Source organism: Microcebus murinus, chromosome 4 (assembly GCF_040939455.1).
Source record: "Microcebus murinus isolate Inina chromosome 4, M.murinus_Inina_mat1.0, whole genome shotgun sequence".
In the NCBI taxonomy this organism is placed as follows: Eukaryota; Metazoa; Chordata; class Mammalia; order Primates; family Cheirogaleidae; genus Microcebus; species Microcebus murinus.
Genome location: NC_134107.1, coordinates 102,547,023 through 102,563,417, shown reverse-complemented (window position 1 = coordinate 102,563,417; position 16,395 = coordinate 102,547,023). Strand labels below are relative to the sequence as shown.

At 35.7% G+C, this 16,395-nt stretch overlaps 1 protein-coding gene across 1 annotated transcript; it reads left to right on the top strand.

The window, feature by feature from the left end:
• The first annotated feature begins 10,145 nt into the window (after positions 1–10,145).
• LOC105864573 (olfactory receptor 8B3) lies at positions 10,146–11,112 on the top strand. Its single transcript, XM_012752553.3, has one exon. It carries the CDS (start codon positions 10,154–10,156, stop codon positions 11,102–11,104), a length of 951 nt encoding a protein of 316 aa, XP_012608007.1. The 5' UTR covers positions 10,146–10,153; the 3' UTR covers positions 11,105–11,112.
• The last annotated feature ends 5,283 nt before the right edge of the window (positions 11,113–16,395 follow it).

The window sequence follows — 16,395 nt, the reverse complement described above, 5'->3', positions numbered from 1 at the left end:
AAGTGTACAGTATGCATTAAGCTTCTTTTGTTAGCAATTTCCTATTTACCTTTGTATAGCCTAACAGCACATAGTAGATTGTTAATATATATTTATTGTATAGAGAGGATAATGATGCTCAGAGATTAATAGTTTACTTAAAGTCACACAGTTTATTAATAAAAAAGTCTAGGATATACTATTCATTCATAATTTCAGATCTACTACTCTTTCTAGTATACTTTCTGTCTACGTAATTTTATAATTTTGATCTAATAAATATGAATACAAAAAAATTATATTAATATTTTGAAACTTGACTGAGCCTTGTTCCTAGGTGATACATTAGTTTTTCTTTGAATGTTTGATATTTTATTTTTTATTTAGAAAAACTATTGGATGGTTCTTTTCTTTTGAGACAGATGAAGCCTTTTGTCCTAAGATAGTTGGAAGATGATTGCCTCAACCAGGGAGCTGAATTTTTTTCTACAAAATTTTTAAAAACCAAAATATTTTCAAGGTCTTATAATTCAGAGAACAGGATCTGGGAGAAAAAAGAGCCCAGTTATATGTCATTTAGGCTGGGACTCAAAGAGGCAGATAGCCCATAAATAAGAAATCCCTTTTTAAGAAATTATTAGTGAGGTTTTAGAAACTGCACTGCAATCTGAATTTGTATCTGCCATGTAGATATTTATCTGCTTGAATAACCAGAACTGCTGTAAAACATTATGTAATCATAACCAGATATTACTATCATAATTCAATTTCAGAAGTGACTCAGTGTCTAGTAACTTTGTGTTGAGTCACATAATACTGGGTTAGAGCATGTTATATCTGACATTCCTGGATAAGCATTGTTCCTGCAGACCACTAATGGAAGTGAGTCTGAAGATTAAAGTCTCAGACTCAGTTAAGTAAAGACTAGAGGGAACAAGTAGTTGACTGTTGCCCTTTGCATGTATGTAATCATCATGCAATCATGATGGATTTTGCCTTTCTGTAAATAGGTCACAACAGGGAAGTTGGCATTGATTGAGAATAAATGATTTCTTTTATAAAAATGATGGTGAAATGTGATGGCCAAAAGTCATGAAAATAAATATTTTGGTAGTTACTGCTGGGAATGACAACAAAAAAAGGAAGAAAGAAAAGAAAAGAAAGAAAAAAAGAAAAAAGAGAGAAAGAGAAGAAAAGAAAGAAAGAGAAGAAAAGAAAGAAAGAAAGAAAAAAAGAAAGAAAGAAAGAAAGAAAGAAAGAAAGAAAGAAAGAAAGAAAGAAAGAAAAAGAAAAGGAAGGAAGGAAGGAAGGAAGGAAGGAAGGAAGGAAGGAAGGAAGGAAGGAAGGAAGGAAGGAAGGAAGGAAGGAAGGAAGGAAGAAAAAGAGAGAGAAAGGGACCATAAAAGTCTGCAACTAGAAAGGAATAATTATTTAGGATATGAACCAAGAACAAGAGCTCACTCACAGCTGACATGGGGATTAGGAAACGTGAAAAGGACAAAAGTTTGTCTTGAATCTTTGGATTAAAGTTCCCAAATTAGTGAAGTCAGTAGAGGCAAGATTTAATGGTATTTTTAATTTGCTCTTGCATTACTCATACAAAAGCCTTCTGATATTCTTGCTAAAAAATAAAAACAAAACACAGAACAGACACAACAGAACAAAACAAAATCCTTTTTAATTACTTCCTAAATACCTAACCCCCTCCCCCTACTCTCCAAGGAAAAGGTCAATTTATAGAAATTTCCATCAATGTACTGATGCCTGCTTATCAAAACTAAAGTTTGAAATTGGAGCTCATTATAGAAATTGTAAAGTGTGGTAGAATACTAAGTATCCTGTATACAGGTGCAAATTAAATTGTACAGAGTGAAATATAGTTTGTTACAGCTCAGAACCTTTGTTTTACAGTTGGCATAATGTTAATGCTTGAGCCATTCTATTCCCTGTGCCTGGATCCACTACCTGTATTTCTCCCCTATTTTGTTATTTACTGATTCTGTCTTCCTGGGAGCACTTTCTGATTCCCTAAGACTGCATGAAGGTTCTCTTTTTTAGCTTTCATCCCATTCATATTTACTTCTACAGTTCCATGTATTACATTGTATTATAAGTGCTTTTTACATTCATGTAAAATGGAGTTAAGACTTTTTACCTTCTCATACTTGAAGTAGGATAGATGCATGCTGAGTATAGTGGGTGAAGTTCATTTAGCATTCTGATGGTCTCAAAAACCTGTACTTTTTTTTCCTACTCAAGGGAGAAATGTACCACTACCAATAAGTCTTGGCAGATACAAGACTTGTGTTAGCTGCCCTGGAAGACCACAAGCTGTTTATGTGTGTATAAAAAAATATATGTGTGTATGCATATATATAAATTTTAATATGTAATATAATATAAATATATACTTATATACAAAAGACATAAAATACATAGATATGCTTTCATATCTAAATTACCATTGGTATTTAAACTCAAATTTATTAAAATTTAAATGTTAGCCAGCTTTATAATTAAATTGCATGAGCTTCAATAATAAGTATTTGATTGAAGGTCCAAGTTTCAATTTAAGAATGTCCTGGGCTCCCCTATAAATATCTCTATCCTGTACAAATGTACAAGATCTTTAAAGGTACAGCATCACTTAGTTAGCTGTTATCTTCTCAGACGCTAGTACTTCATTGGTGCCCAAGTAATATTATTTGAATACATTAATGAAACTGAGCTACTAGTATGATGATACTTATTGGTCCTAGTGAGTCACAGGAGTCTGGTGTATAATATCAGGTTAGTTAAAGTTTAAAATGGTGGCTTCCAGCTTAAGTCCATTCAGATTATTTTTTCTGTGCCAATTGGAATTATAAAGCAGTTCGAAATAAGTAATGCTATTCACTATATTTAAAATAGAAGTCCCCCCTCTTTAAAATCAGAATATATTATTTTATTCAGATAGAGAAACACTAGTATAAACCTTAGAAGCATGGCTTTTTAATATAGATTTTTACTTAAATATCAACTTTAGCTATGTCTTTTTTACCAATAAACTGAGTTTTCATATCTAGATCATTTCTTAATTTTACCTCCTCACCACTGAAATTTGACTTAGAACTGTTGATAATAATTTTACTACCTTAAGTTCAGATGAATATCCACACTTAAAATAATTTTTAAATACAATTAAATATCTGAGGTAAACAAGGTTACAAATTACTTTATCAAAATGAAGAGGAAACCAAACAGGAAATTTAAAATAAAATTAACCCTAGTATCTTCTGTTATTCCCCTTCTTCTGAAATACAGTGTTTGTAAGAAACTATTGGAGTGCCAGATGCCTTAAATGAGGAATGATTCAGCAGATGTATTGTGCTCTATAATGAACTGAACCAATTTTATGACCATAGAATTTTTCTCTCATTTTCAAATAAAAATAAAGTTACAAAAGCAAAACAAGATACAATTGAAAAAATGCTCAACATCTCTAATCATCAGGGTAATGAAAATCAAAACCACAATGAAATATCACTTATGTCCAGTGACAATGGCCTTTATCAAAAAGTCCGCAAACAATAAATGTTGGGGTGGATACAGAGAGATAGGAAAACTCCTACATGGCTAGTGGGACTGCAAACTAGTACAACCTCAATGGAAAGTAATATAGAGAAACCTCAAAGAGCTACAAGTAGAAGTATAATTTCATCCAGCAATCCCATTACTGAGCATCTACCCCAAAGAACAAAAGACATTCTATAAAAAAGACATCTGCACTCGAATGTTTATAGCAACACAATTCACAATTGCAAAGATGCGGAAATAACCCAACATGAGTGGATTAATAAAATGTGGTATATGTATACCATGGAGTTCTACTCAGCCATAAAAACAATGGCGATCTAGCACCTCTTGTATTATCCTGGATAGAACTGGAGCCCATTCTACTAAGTGAATTATCACAAGAATGGAAAAACACACCACATGTACTCACCATCAAATTGGTATTAACTGATCAACACTTAAGTGCACATATAGTAGTAACATTCATCGGGTGTCTGGCAGATGGGAAGGGGAGAAGGGGTTGGGTATATACACACATTGAGTGCGGTGCACAACATCTGGGGGATAGAGGCTTGGAGCTCAGACTCGGGTGAGGCAAAGGCAATATTTGTAATGTAAACATTTCTACCCCTGTAATATGCTGAAATAAAAAAAGTTTAAAAAAAGAAATAAAAAGAGGAGAAGCCACGCAAACAGGGGATAAAACCCCTAACGTCAGGATATATTTTACATACTGAAAATACAAAGATAAATTGGACACAGATCCTAATTCATATAGAAGATAACATTTTAAATACATATCTGGAAAATATTTTAAGCTGGTGTAATGGCCAATGAAAAAACCCTAGGGTGATAGTCTGGCATGTTTGAAAACCAGTAAAGATTATTGTAGTTAATGGAAGGAGTGAGGGAGACAGTCACATAAGCAATGAAGACAGAGATGGAACAACGGCCAAGATCATGTTGGATCTTGTGGACCATTGTCAAACTCGAGTTTTTCTCTGGGTGAAATGGAGTGCAGCAGATTAAAACAAAACCCGACTTTGTTTTAAAAAGATTATCCTGTCTGCTATGTTGAGAGTAAACAGTGTAAGGCAATGAATGAAGCCAAGAACTGATTAAGAGGACTTTGTAGTAATTCAAGTAAGGGCTAATGTTCTCTCCCATCAAGGAGGATGTGTCAGAGCTGTGATATGTGGAGTATGTGGAGTAGTGACCTAACTGTTATGTATATAAAGGTGTTCATATATTTATAACATTTAAAACTTTTGTTTGGCAAAGAATACATTATGCAAATAGGAACCAAATGGATTTTGAAAAAAATTTAGTTTAAATGCAGGTGATAGATATAGGATTAATATCCAGTAGGTTTTAAAGTTGAATAAAAAATAAAATAAAAATATCACAGAAAATAGGGAAAGTACATAAACACATGTCTCAGAAAAAGCAAATTAAAAATGGTTTACAAATGTATTTTAAAAAAAAGACACTCAAGCTCATTAATAGTCAGGTGAATACAATTAGGAATGCTGAGAGAATGAACTAGTTTTATGCATTACCTGTTAGAATGAGAATTACTATAACTTTTGAGAACATCATATGATTTTATATATATAATATATGTAGCATATATAATTATATTGTTACAACATATATTTTATGTTATTATAATATATATTTATTATAAATTATATTAATCATTATATTAACATTTATATAATTAATATGTGTATTATTTATTATGATTAATTAATATATTTATATTAATAAGATATAATATAAAATAATATATTATATCACATTATAAATGTAATATATCTTACAGACTACTTTCTGGTCCTAGTGTAGGGTGGGAAGCAGTAAGCTACACCTCACACAACCTTGTTCCACTTCATTGCTGTTGGGTGGGATGGATGCTCAGCTCCCCACTTGGCCTCATTGACACTACCTGGGCAGGGAAAGCAAAGTGCCAACTGGCACTGCTTTGTTCAACTTTGTTGCTTTTGGGTGGTGAAGGAAGTTTGTATTGTTGCTTGGATTCATACATACCATACTGATGGGGCATCAGATTGCCACCTACTACCACCAGACATGGGTGAAGTTCAGTCTACAGTTTGCCCCACTGACATCAATCACCCCTGTGAGGGAATCATTGTACCTCTTCCTACAACAAGCAAGGTGTGGAAGTTTATCCCACTCATTGCTGCTACCACAAGTGAGAGGCAGTTTTCCTGTAGTTTTTAGCTGTTGTGGAATGGGTTATTATGTAAAAAAGAGTCTTCTATTCTGCTAGAGCTGTACCTTTGATTAGAGAACAGTGTTGTGTTTGCTTGTTTGTTTGTTTTTCTCTTTATCTTTTGGAGGTTCAGGGTCTCAGGCTACCCCAATGTCCCATCTGAGATATATTGGAGACCCAAAACAAATCCTATGAGACTCACCACTATATTTTCCTCAAGTCTCAAGATTACTATGCTGTCTGTTTTCTTCTTTTCACCTTTCAGAGACTTCGTAAGCTTGTTCATTATGCTATGTCCAAGAGTAAAGGTCCTAAGAGGGAGAATGAGGGAGGAATGAACCACCTAATCTTGGCTGGAACCAGACATTATTCCATTCAGATTTTTAAAAATTCTTGTTCCTCTCCTTATGCCTGGCACCTGAGGGATTGCTCCTGCATCAGCACATCTAAGTGGTCAGCCAATGACTGGACAGAAGTTGAACTCAAACACCTGAAGTCACTAGGGCTTCCGATTGCTGCCATGGCATCTTTGCTGAGTAGGAGAGTGTGTTCAAAACTCAGGTCATGTTCAAATATGCCCCAGTTTTCAATTTATCCTGTGGCCTTTTGCAGCCTCTGGTCTGCTGGGAGTGTGTTGGTAAGTTGGGTTTTTGCTATTCTCTGCTGTGCATTCCTGCAGTTAGTCTAGAATATACTTGCACTAAGCATGACCACAGCCTCAGGCTAGCAGAATCATTGACCCTTTTTGCTTTCCTGTCACTGAGAGTAACATTTCCACAACCCACGACTCTGAAACAACTCTGATATGGGTGTTACCATTTGTTCACAATTGAGTGAGAACCTTTTGTTTGTGCTGCACTGCTGCTAGTTCTCGTGGCCTGGGCCACTTTTACATAACCTCACATCACCAAGTGGGGTAGGGGGTAGGGGCTGTTGATTGGAGGAGGCCTGTGCAAAAATGACACAGAGTCCCACTGTTCTTATGTATTTTTTATACTCAAATGCCTGTGAAGTGAGCTGAAGTGAGTGAGCCGTCCTAGGGTCAGATTGGCTGAGACCCCAAGTCAGCAGAACAGGAGCCCATCGCTTGTTCCCACAATTAGCAGGACGTGGCTTGTTGACCAGCTGAAGAACTGTTTCTCCAGGCAAACGGCCAAGAACCTGTGGCCTCCGGTGAGAGCTACGGTTGCCTGGTAACCAGCACGCGGTGCTAGGCGCCGCAAGATGGTCAAGGATTTTCCGTCTGGCACTCGAGCGGAGATTGTTTGTTATCTGAAAACAGTGTGCCGAACATCAAAGAGATCTCTTGTAGAAGGCCATGCTTTTTGCTTTGAGTGGAAAAGCAGTTAAGGTGTTGTTGGCCGTGGGAAGTCAGGTACCAAAAAGTAGCTGACAGGAGAAAATAGCTGCGGGACGCTTGCCCAATTAAACTGTATAAAATAAATTGGGTTGCGCAATTTTGATTGCTGCAGTCTGAAACTGTCTCTTGTCCCCGTGTCCTTTTTTCTTCCGGGACTGCAGCCAATTCTGTCTATCTGTGTCTTATGTATATGTTCTGTGTGTGTCATCCCCTGTTTTGTAATCGGGCCAAAACAGCCTGTCCCTGACTGGTTTTGTTATGACCGGTCATTATGATATTGTGCACTGTCATGAAGAATAATGGTGGGACATACTCTGTATTCACCTTGCCTTCAACACATTGTAGAACCTATTCAATTTTGGGTGTCCCAGTTATTATTTTGGAGGAAAAAGAATGAGACTCTCTCGACTTAAAGAAAATTCTGAAAGAAACCAGTCTCAACTGTGATCCTGGAGCCTCTGCCTCTGAAACACTTTCTAGAAATAAACCAGATTTAGTTTGGTGTCAAAACAAGGATCTAGTAATATTTAGATTACTACAGAAGGTTGAACCAACCTGGCTTTTCGAAAATGGAATGCTGCCCAGTAATAAAAGGATCAAACTGTTGATATATGTGACAATTTAGATGGACCCAAAGGGCATTATGATAGTGAAAAATAAAGTCAATATCAGAGATTCCATATTGTATGAGTCCATTTATCTCCTCAAAATTACCAAACTATAGAGATGAAGAATAGGCTGGTGGTTGCCAAGGACAGAGATGAAAGTGGGAAGGGAAGCATATGACCACACAGGGGTGGATAACAGTCTGTTTATGGTAGTGAAACAAAGTCTGTATCCTGATTGTTCTGGCGGTTACGTGAATATGTACATGGGGTTGAAATGTATAGATCTTCACATATATACATACACATATGCACACACAAATAAGTGTGTGTTAAACTGCTGAAAGCAGAGTAAAGTCTGTAGTTTAGTTAACATTTTTATGCAATGTAAATTTCCTACTTTTGCTATTGCCCTACAGTTGTAGAAAATGTCACTATTGGAGGAAGCTGGGTGAAGAGTTCAAGGGCATCTATGTAGTACTTTTGTAATGTCCTATAATTATAATTATTTTAAAATAAAAAGTTAAAAAAATAGTTGCCTTCCTATAAGCAAAGCACAAATTCATACGTACTTGCAAATTCTAAAATCCTACTTTCTTGAAACTGTAGCCCAGTAAGAATGATCTTTCTTACAGATTTGACTTCAACCTCTTAAAGGCAAATGCATGTTGAGTCAGAACAACCCAAGATTATTAAATTTGCATGAAATACAGGATCATTCTACATTACAAACTTTTTTTCTTTAAAAAAATTAAAATAAGGTCTCCTTTTTCTGTCAATAAAATAGTCACAATTAAATAATGATTATTTAAAAGGTCTCAAAATACTTAAAATGAGCATAACAAATAAACTTTACTAAATTACACATAAATTCTTATTAAAGTCAATATACTGCCTAGAATTATAATTAGCTAAAATTTCAATGACATTATTTATATGTATGTATTTATGAATAAAAACAGAGGCTTATTTCTCCTATACCCTATGGAATATATAATCCCTAAGGGTAAGCTCACATCTACTATCATAAATTAGGGTGTAAACACAGGCATCATAATTTCTTCCCTGCAGAGTTTACCATGATAAAGGAGATCCTAGGGGAGACCTAATATTGGATTTCTAATTACATCAAAAAATTATAAGACTTAAGCAAATACCATGTGCTCTATGACTTAGTGCCTGTGGTGTTAAGGCTGTGGTTTTCCTTTTCATCTTTTTGGCAGATTTATAAATAGAAGTTTGATCTGCACTTGAGAATGCCTCCTGGAACATTCAGGTTATAAGATCTATGCTTGATGCTCTTGCCAGTCAAAGGAGAAGATTCTGTGACTCTATCTGGTCAGCTTTGATACCTGAAAAGCCAGTGCTTCCTCTAGGACAGTGGAGGTGAAACACACACAAAGGTCATCACTGAGTGGAAAGTGGGTGAGTTAATCAGATTTCTATTTTTCTGTCTACTGCATGTTGCCAAAAAATGAGGAACAGTATTACATTGAGTAATAAGAAACTCAGTGGTATGGAGCTCTGAGTCTACTGTCTTAATTTCTCTCATATGCTGTGTTGGCCACATCCTCAGTCTGGTAGCAAGACAGCCATCAGAACACAGCAACCCTGGATAAGGAGAGGAGATTTGTCTCTTTCTCAAAAAAAAATTAATGTGTGCTATACTTATAGAAGAGATAAAGTATCTTAAGAATATAGTTTGTTAAATGTTTACACCTTAGTAACTAGTATAACTAGCCCCCAAGTTAATTATGTTTCTCTTCTGACCTCTGATGAAAACTTGTGAAAATACATTCACCTTCCTTTCTTCGCCTGTCTAGGTAGCATGGAGTAGAGGACAATGTGTAGAAATACTGGGTGGTATGGTTAATTATAAATCTGAGGTTGCCAAGGGTCTCTTCAATAGCTGTTAGCAATTGTGACTTTATGGATTCTTATAATAAGGTATCTGGGAACCCTATAGATCATGAGAGACTCCTGTCTGGGACCAGAATATCGCTACAGTCTCTCCCATAAAGAAATCCTCTCTTACTTGATGATCATGACAGGTGAAGTGAGGTGTCTAGAATAACAGAAACATGAGTAGGAACTAGGAAGTGAACATGAAAGAAGAGGGATGAGAGACACATCCCCACAACCCAAGCTCACTGGCAGGTGGGCTTGTCCTTCAACTACTGCACCTCTCTATCTTCTAGAAAGGACAAGCCTAATTCTCACAATCAGTTCATGCAGACAAAACACAGAGTGCTTGAATTTTGAGGGGTGGATGTGGCAGTACATTAAGACCCCATGAAACAAAGGAGAATTCTCCTGAATTCCACCAGTCTGAGTCCCTGCCTCATAAATGAGAATTTGTAATGAAAGAGCTGAGTTTTCTGTTAATGGAATTTTCTTCTGTCCTCCCAGATTTTGAAGATGAAACTGTCTTCTGGAAATGATTCCTTAGTGACTGAATTCATTCTTGCTGGATTAACAGATCGTCCAGAGCTCCAACAACCCCTCTTTTACCTGTTCCTAATGATCTACGTCGTCACAATGGTGGGCAACCTTGGCTTGATCACTCTTATTGGTCTAAATTCTCACCTCCACACCCCCATGTACTATTTCCTCTTCAACCTCTCTTTCATTGATCTCTGTTATTCTTCTGTTTTCACTCCCAAAATGCTGATGAACTTTGTATCAAAGAAGAATATTATCTCCTATGTTGGGTGCATGACTCAGCTATTTTTCTTTCTCTTTTTTGTCATCTCTGAATGCTACATGTTGACCTCAATGGCCTATGACCGCTATGTGGCCATCTGTAATCCATTGCTATATAAGGTCACTATGTCCCATCAGGTCTGTTCTGTGCTAACTTTTGCAGCTTATACAATGGGATTTGCTGGAGCCACTGCCCACACAGGGTGCATGCTTAGACTGACCTTCTGCAGTGCTAATGTCATCAACCACTACCTGTGTGACATACTCCCCCTCCTCCAACTGTCTTGCACCAGCACCTATGTCAATGAGGTAGTAGTGCTCATTGTTGTGGGTATTAATATCACAGTTCCCAGTTTTACCATCCTAATTTCTTACATTTTTATCCTCACCAGCATTCTTCATATCAAATCCACTCAAGGAAGATCAAAAGCCTTCAGTACTTGTAGCTCTCACATCATTGCTCTTTCTCTCTTTTTTGGGTCAGCAGCATTCATGTATCTTAAATATTCTTCTCCTGGATCTATGGACCAGGGAAAAGTTTCTTCTGTTTTCTATACTAATGTGGGGCCAATGCTCAACCCCCTCATCTATAGTTTGAGGAATAAGGATGTCAAAAGTGCACTGAGGAAACTCCTGATTAAAATTCATAGAAGACACATATTCTAATTAGATGCAGGAGAAACATAAAGAAATTGAAGGTTCTATAATTTTTATTGGTGTTTTTGATGTGGAGACTTTGTTCATAATTTTGTTGCTTCTACAGATTGTGTTATGTGTGGTTTAGTACAATTGGTTTATTCCCCTTGTAGCTAATCTTGTCTAATTATTTGTTTTCATATGTCTTGCACCTCTCACAAGTTTACTAAATAAGAAACAGCATGTTTATAAAAAGAACATATGCACCAATATCTTTTATTATCATTTCATACACTTTCTGTCCCCTGGGCTATTTTTAATCGGGACAAATTTTGATGAATTTTGTAAATTGCAAAAAAGTAAAAATTACAGCTTTCTCATCTAAACATAAGTGCCAAATATGATAGAAGCATTCTCATTTTATCAATATTGTTGCTTGCACAGGTAGCAGTGTTCAATGAAATGTCTTCATTACAAATTGTGTGTAGCCTAAAGTAGAATCAGATCCTCTTGATCTTGTCCTCTTATTCTATTCTATTTTTCACCATTTTTTCCTTTTATTATTATAATTTTTCTTGTTATCTTTGAGAATGGCACAATCTGTACCTCATGCCACCAGCTTCTGAGATCCACTATCAGCCCAGTCAATCTAATATTGCAGAGAATATGTATAACTCCACATTTTGTTGCCACAGACAGCATTAACAGAGGATGCTTGAAAAAGGTAATACATGTTTGTCTCAGGTTTCCAATAAGGGGAGAAAATAGTTTACATTACAAAGCTTTAACTTATTACTATCTAAAATGTCATCAAAATTTTGGAAAAACACCATATATTATTAGTTCCTGCTATAGATGCTATATTTTATTCCCTGTAGGAAAATACTGTATATTGAGTTAGTAGAAATATTTTAGCTAATGGTTTACTCATTCAATGGGGTTTGCAATGAAAAACTGTTTATTAATGATAGTGAATTATATTTCTACAAATATTTCACATGTTACTTAAACTTTGTCTCACCACTAAGACATGGAACATATTTATCATGGAGGTTGTTTCTTATAATTCATCTATGTTTGTATATTTAGAATGTCAGATATTTATGAGACCAAGGAATACTTGTTTAATTGGAGTGTCTTGTCAGATAACACCAATAATACATACATTATTATAATATTAGTAATAACATATAATAAATAACAATAATTATAAATCAGAAGAACATTGAGGCTTAAGTTCTATTTTTGGAGGTGGACTGTGGCAGCCTTAGAAAAGGACTGTGCAGCTCCCCATCAAGAGAACCAGTGGTGGGGAGTGCAGTTGACTGCAGGTCTACAGATGGTACTTCTTTGGATCCATCATGATGTTCAGGTAGAGTCCAGACTTACTCTGAGATGGTCTCAGCCAATGACTTAGCAGGGTGGGTGGGACTTAACTAGAGCTGGCCAATTTCTGTCTAACACGGGTGTCTTCTGACAGGCAATCTTTGCTTAGAGACTTCTTATCACCCTGACCAAGACTTGTTAGAACTTCACTGTGGTCTGAGATTTTCATACTTAATCCTCTCATTTCTTTCTCCTTTCTTATGTGTCAGACTTTCATCTTGGTCTGAGGCCTTCATCACCGACCCTCAGTCCCTCTTATTTTATCTTTCATGGGCATTTACCAAAATAAATGTGTTCCAAGTCTAATCAATTTCCTGGTATTTCCTTCTTAGAGGATCCTAAATGACAAGGAGGTCTTACATTAACCGATTTTAAAAATTAGTATAATAGTGTGATAATGAAGAGAGATTGGTTTTGTTATAAAAATAGGTGAATAAGTCCCTGGGCCAAGATAAGAGTATTCAGGAACAGATCCTCATTCAATAGTCAATTGATTGTGGATAAAGCAACAGAGTAAGTTCATAGTGAAAGAAAAACTTTGAAGCACTTGGCACTAGAAATAATGCCTACCCATAAGGAAACAATGAACCTTGGTTTCTACCTTACACCATACACAAAATTAATCTAAAATGGATCCAAACTATATTAAAAAACTTAAATTATAAATCTTCTACAAGAAAACATGAAAAAGCATGTTAGTGTAGGCATAGATTGCTTAGAAATATTCTAGAAAACACTAAACCCAAAAGAAAAAAAACAAACTTCATTAAAATGAGAACATCTATTTATCAAAAAATATTCATAGGCAAACGACAGGCTGGAAGAATATTTGTAATATATACAAAAATTGTGTTCAGAATATATATAACTACTCACTTATTAAAAGATACATCAATAATAAAAAAATTTAATAAATGGGCAAATTTTAAAAAAAAGAGATACCCTAAAGGAATGCATGCAGATAGCTAATAAGCACATGCAGAAGTGTTTAACTTGCTGCACCACTTTAGCTGTATAGTCAGCAACTGGGTAGGACTGGCTTACCTGCTATCCTATCCTCCCTCACGGCATGCCTGGACTTTGCCCCTTGAGTGGCTCAATCCCTTATCAGGCCTTCTTACTGGTCTCCCTTCTTGTTGATCCTAGCAACCTCTGGGCAGAACCTCTACATCAAAAGTTCAAGAACCAGCTGTGAGGCACCTCCAACACTCTATCCAAACACCAGTCCTATAGAACATCTCCTTTGAGATTCTAGAATCTGATTGTGCTCCCTACTTCTATTTTTTTACCAGTCCTGGGAGTGGTAGCTATTTTCTGTAGTTCATTAGTCTTTCTATTTTCTCAGTGTCATCCTTTTGCTCTTTCTCCCTGGCAATATCTGTATAACTAATTCTCTGTTTTAAATATCCTCTTAAGGAAATACATAGCATACTATTTGTTTTTTTGGCTGGACCCATTTTGATACAGGGAACACATTTTATGCAATTTTTGAAAGACTGTCTTGCCCATGTCACATCATACAATCTTGTCCAGTTAGCACATGCAAAACCTTGATGACAGGAAATAGTTATTTAACTATGTAATGTTTTTTGTGTTTTTTTTTTTTGCCAAAATTATTTTTACAAAAGTCCTTGTCACCATCCTGGGTTATAGTTAAATCTAGGGATCCTTGTGATTCCCTTTTCACTACATAGGAGAGCCCATTTGAAACTAAACTCCAGTAGAACCAAACAGAAAAAAAGTGGGATGAGAGACAAACCCTCATGTATGATTGACTCTGCCTTGTCTAGCCATACAAGAAGCCTTTTGAATTCCTGAATGATAAGTTTTACATACCTTTTTGGTGTAGCCTGGTTTATCAAAATAAGTTTGACTTGGATTCCTGTCATTCAAATTGAAAGAGTCCTGAATATACCTTGTACAACATTGTGTGATTGTGATATTCTACATTGTGTAACACAGTTCTTCATAGTGTAGTAGTTAAAGAAAGCAACTTTGCCTTTATAGATACCAAGTATGAAACTTGTTCTCCCAGTAGATGCTTTGACCTTGGAACAATCAATTAGTAATCCTAGGTTTGAGTTTGTTATATGTAAGACAGGGATGCCTGGTTCAGAGAGTTATTGTAAGGGTGAGATGAGGAAAGGTATATAAAGAATATTATCACTGTGGTTGGCCAATAATAACTAATAGTGGTACAATTCTTGGTTTCTTTGTTTATCTCTCTAATTAGATTGAGGAATCCTAGGGGTTAAGGTCTATATCTCATTCTGTTTGTGTTCACAGTCAATTGCAACCTAAATATAAAAAAATCATTGGATGAAATAAATAAGTAAAAATTATAAGATAGAGTCTATTTATAGGATTTTAGGCCTCATACACCATCTACTGAGTATGATAGATCTGCTCAAGATCTAGAATCTTTAACTGCCAGTCTCCAGGCTCCTGTGGGCTTGGTGTGTTCCTAGCTGTTGTCCTAGAAATGCAGCCTGAGGATTCTGGCTAAAGATGGCAGATGTAATGTAAACACTTTGTGTCTATTTCTGCCTGAAAGTCACTAATGTGACACAAAAGGGATTAAAAAATGGCATTAACTCACAGGGACAAACAAAAAAAACTAAATAGTAGAATAACAACTCCAAAATTTGGAGAGTTAGAATATAGACAAATGAACAATATCTCATTAACATTCTCACGACATCTGACACTAAGAGCTGGATAAAACAAGAAAACACCTGGTTTTCACCATACAATCTCTCATCTGCTCAGAATTTTGTGGCACAGGCCCCTTTGGCAGAAGTGAAGGTGGGGACAAGACAAATGGAATGCTTTAAAGTCTGTTCAATGGCTAATTAGATCTTCAGATCTCCCCTACCTCTGCATGAAGCTACATGACTGCCTCCATTTACACTCAGTAAAAGACTAGAGGATCATTCACTAAAGAAAGTAAAGCAGAGTCTCTAAATCAGAAGACTATATGCATATTTGAGGGAGAGTTTACCATATTGTCAATGAGGCAATAAAGTAGAAGTTTCACCTCATAGATGTTAACACCATTGGCCTTCTTCCTCCTCTCATCTCAGAGAATGTTGGAAGGTAGGATTATATCCTTCAGGAATACTGAAATACTCTTCTCTGTTTAATCAAATTAGTTCACAATAAATGACCTAAAGGTATTACAGCTAAGAGTTCCCTCATTGAAATGGGACAGTATACAGTGTAGCAACATTTGATAAGCACCAAGTGCCCACATGGAGACTCTATCAGCTTTTAGAACCCCACTCCCTGATGGTAAGGCATGGGCAAGTATGCTGAGACACTCAAAGAGAACTTTAAATATAAAATTTACTTCTTGAAAATCAGAGACAATTTGTAGGAAAGAAGTAATTCAAAGGAAAGAAAACTCCAAGAAAACATCATAAGAGGACAAAGTATACTCCTGAGCATTAGAAATGATATAAAAAAGGAACAAGAAAGATCCAGAGGGAAAATTGAGTTAGGGAAAATACAGGAAATAATTTTTTAAAAGAGAAGTATAATTATAGTAAAGAAAAGACAAAATTCCAGGATTTCAGCTTCTGAATAATGAATATTTCAGAAAAGGTAACAAAGTAGTAGGAGGACATCATTATTTATATAGTTTCAGAAATATTTATCCAGAACTAAAGGACTTGAACTTCCTGAATAGATTTAATTAATACTTCTCTTAGTGTAGAAGGGATCTTCAAGAAGTTTACAGAAAATGGGTATTATGAAAAATCTATGCATAAATATTAATTTTTTGCAACAAAATAAAGTCCTACTAACTTACTGTAACATGTTCAAACAGGATCTAGTTTGAGACACTAAGAAGGATTAGACAATAGTTTGAAAAGAAATCCTATCAGAACAATATGAATTCTGCTGAATTTGAAGCAAGAATAAAGATCAAATTT

Bases quoted from the DNA above. Each gene is read 5' to 3' on its own strand.
- LOC105864573 (XM_012752553.3), top strand. From the start codon at position 10,154: ATGAAACTGTCTTCTGGAAATGATTCCTTAGTGACTGAATTCATTCTT.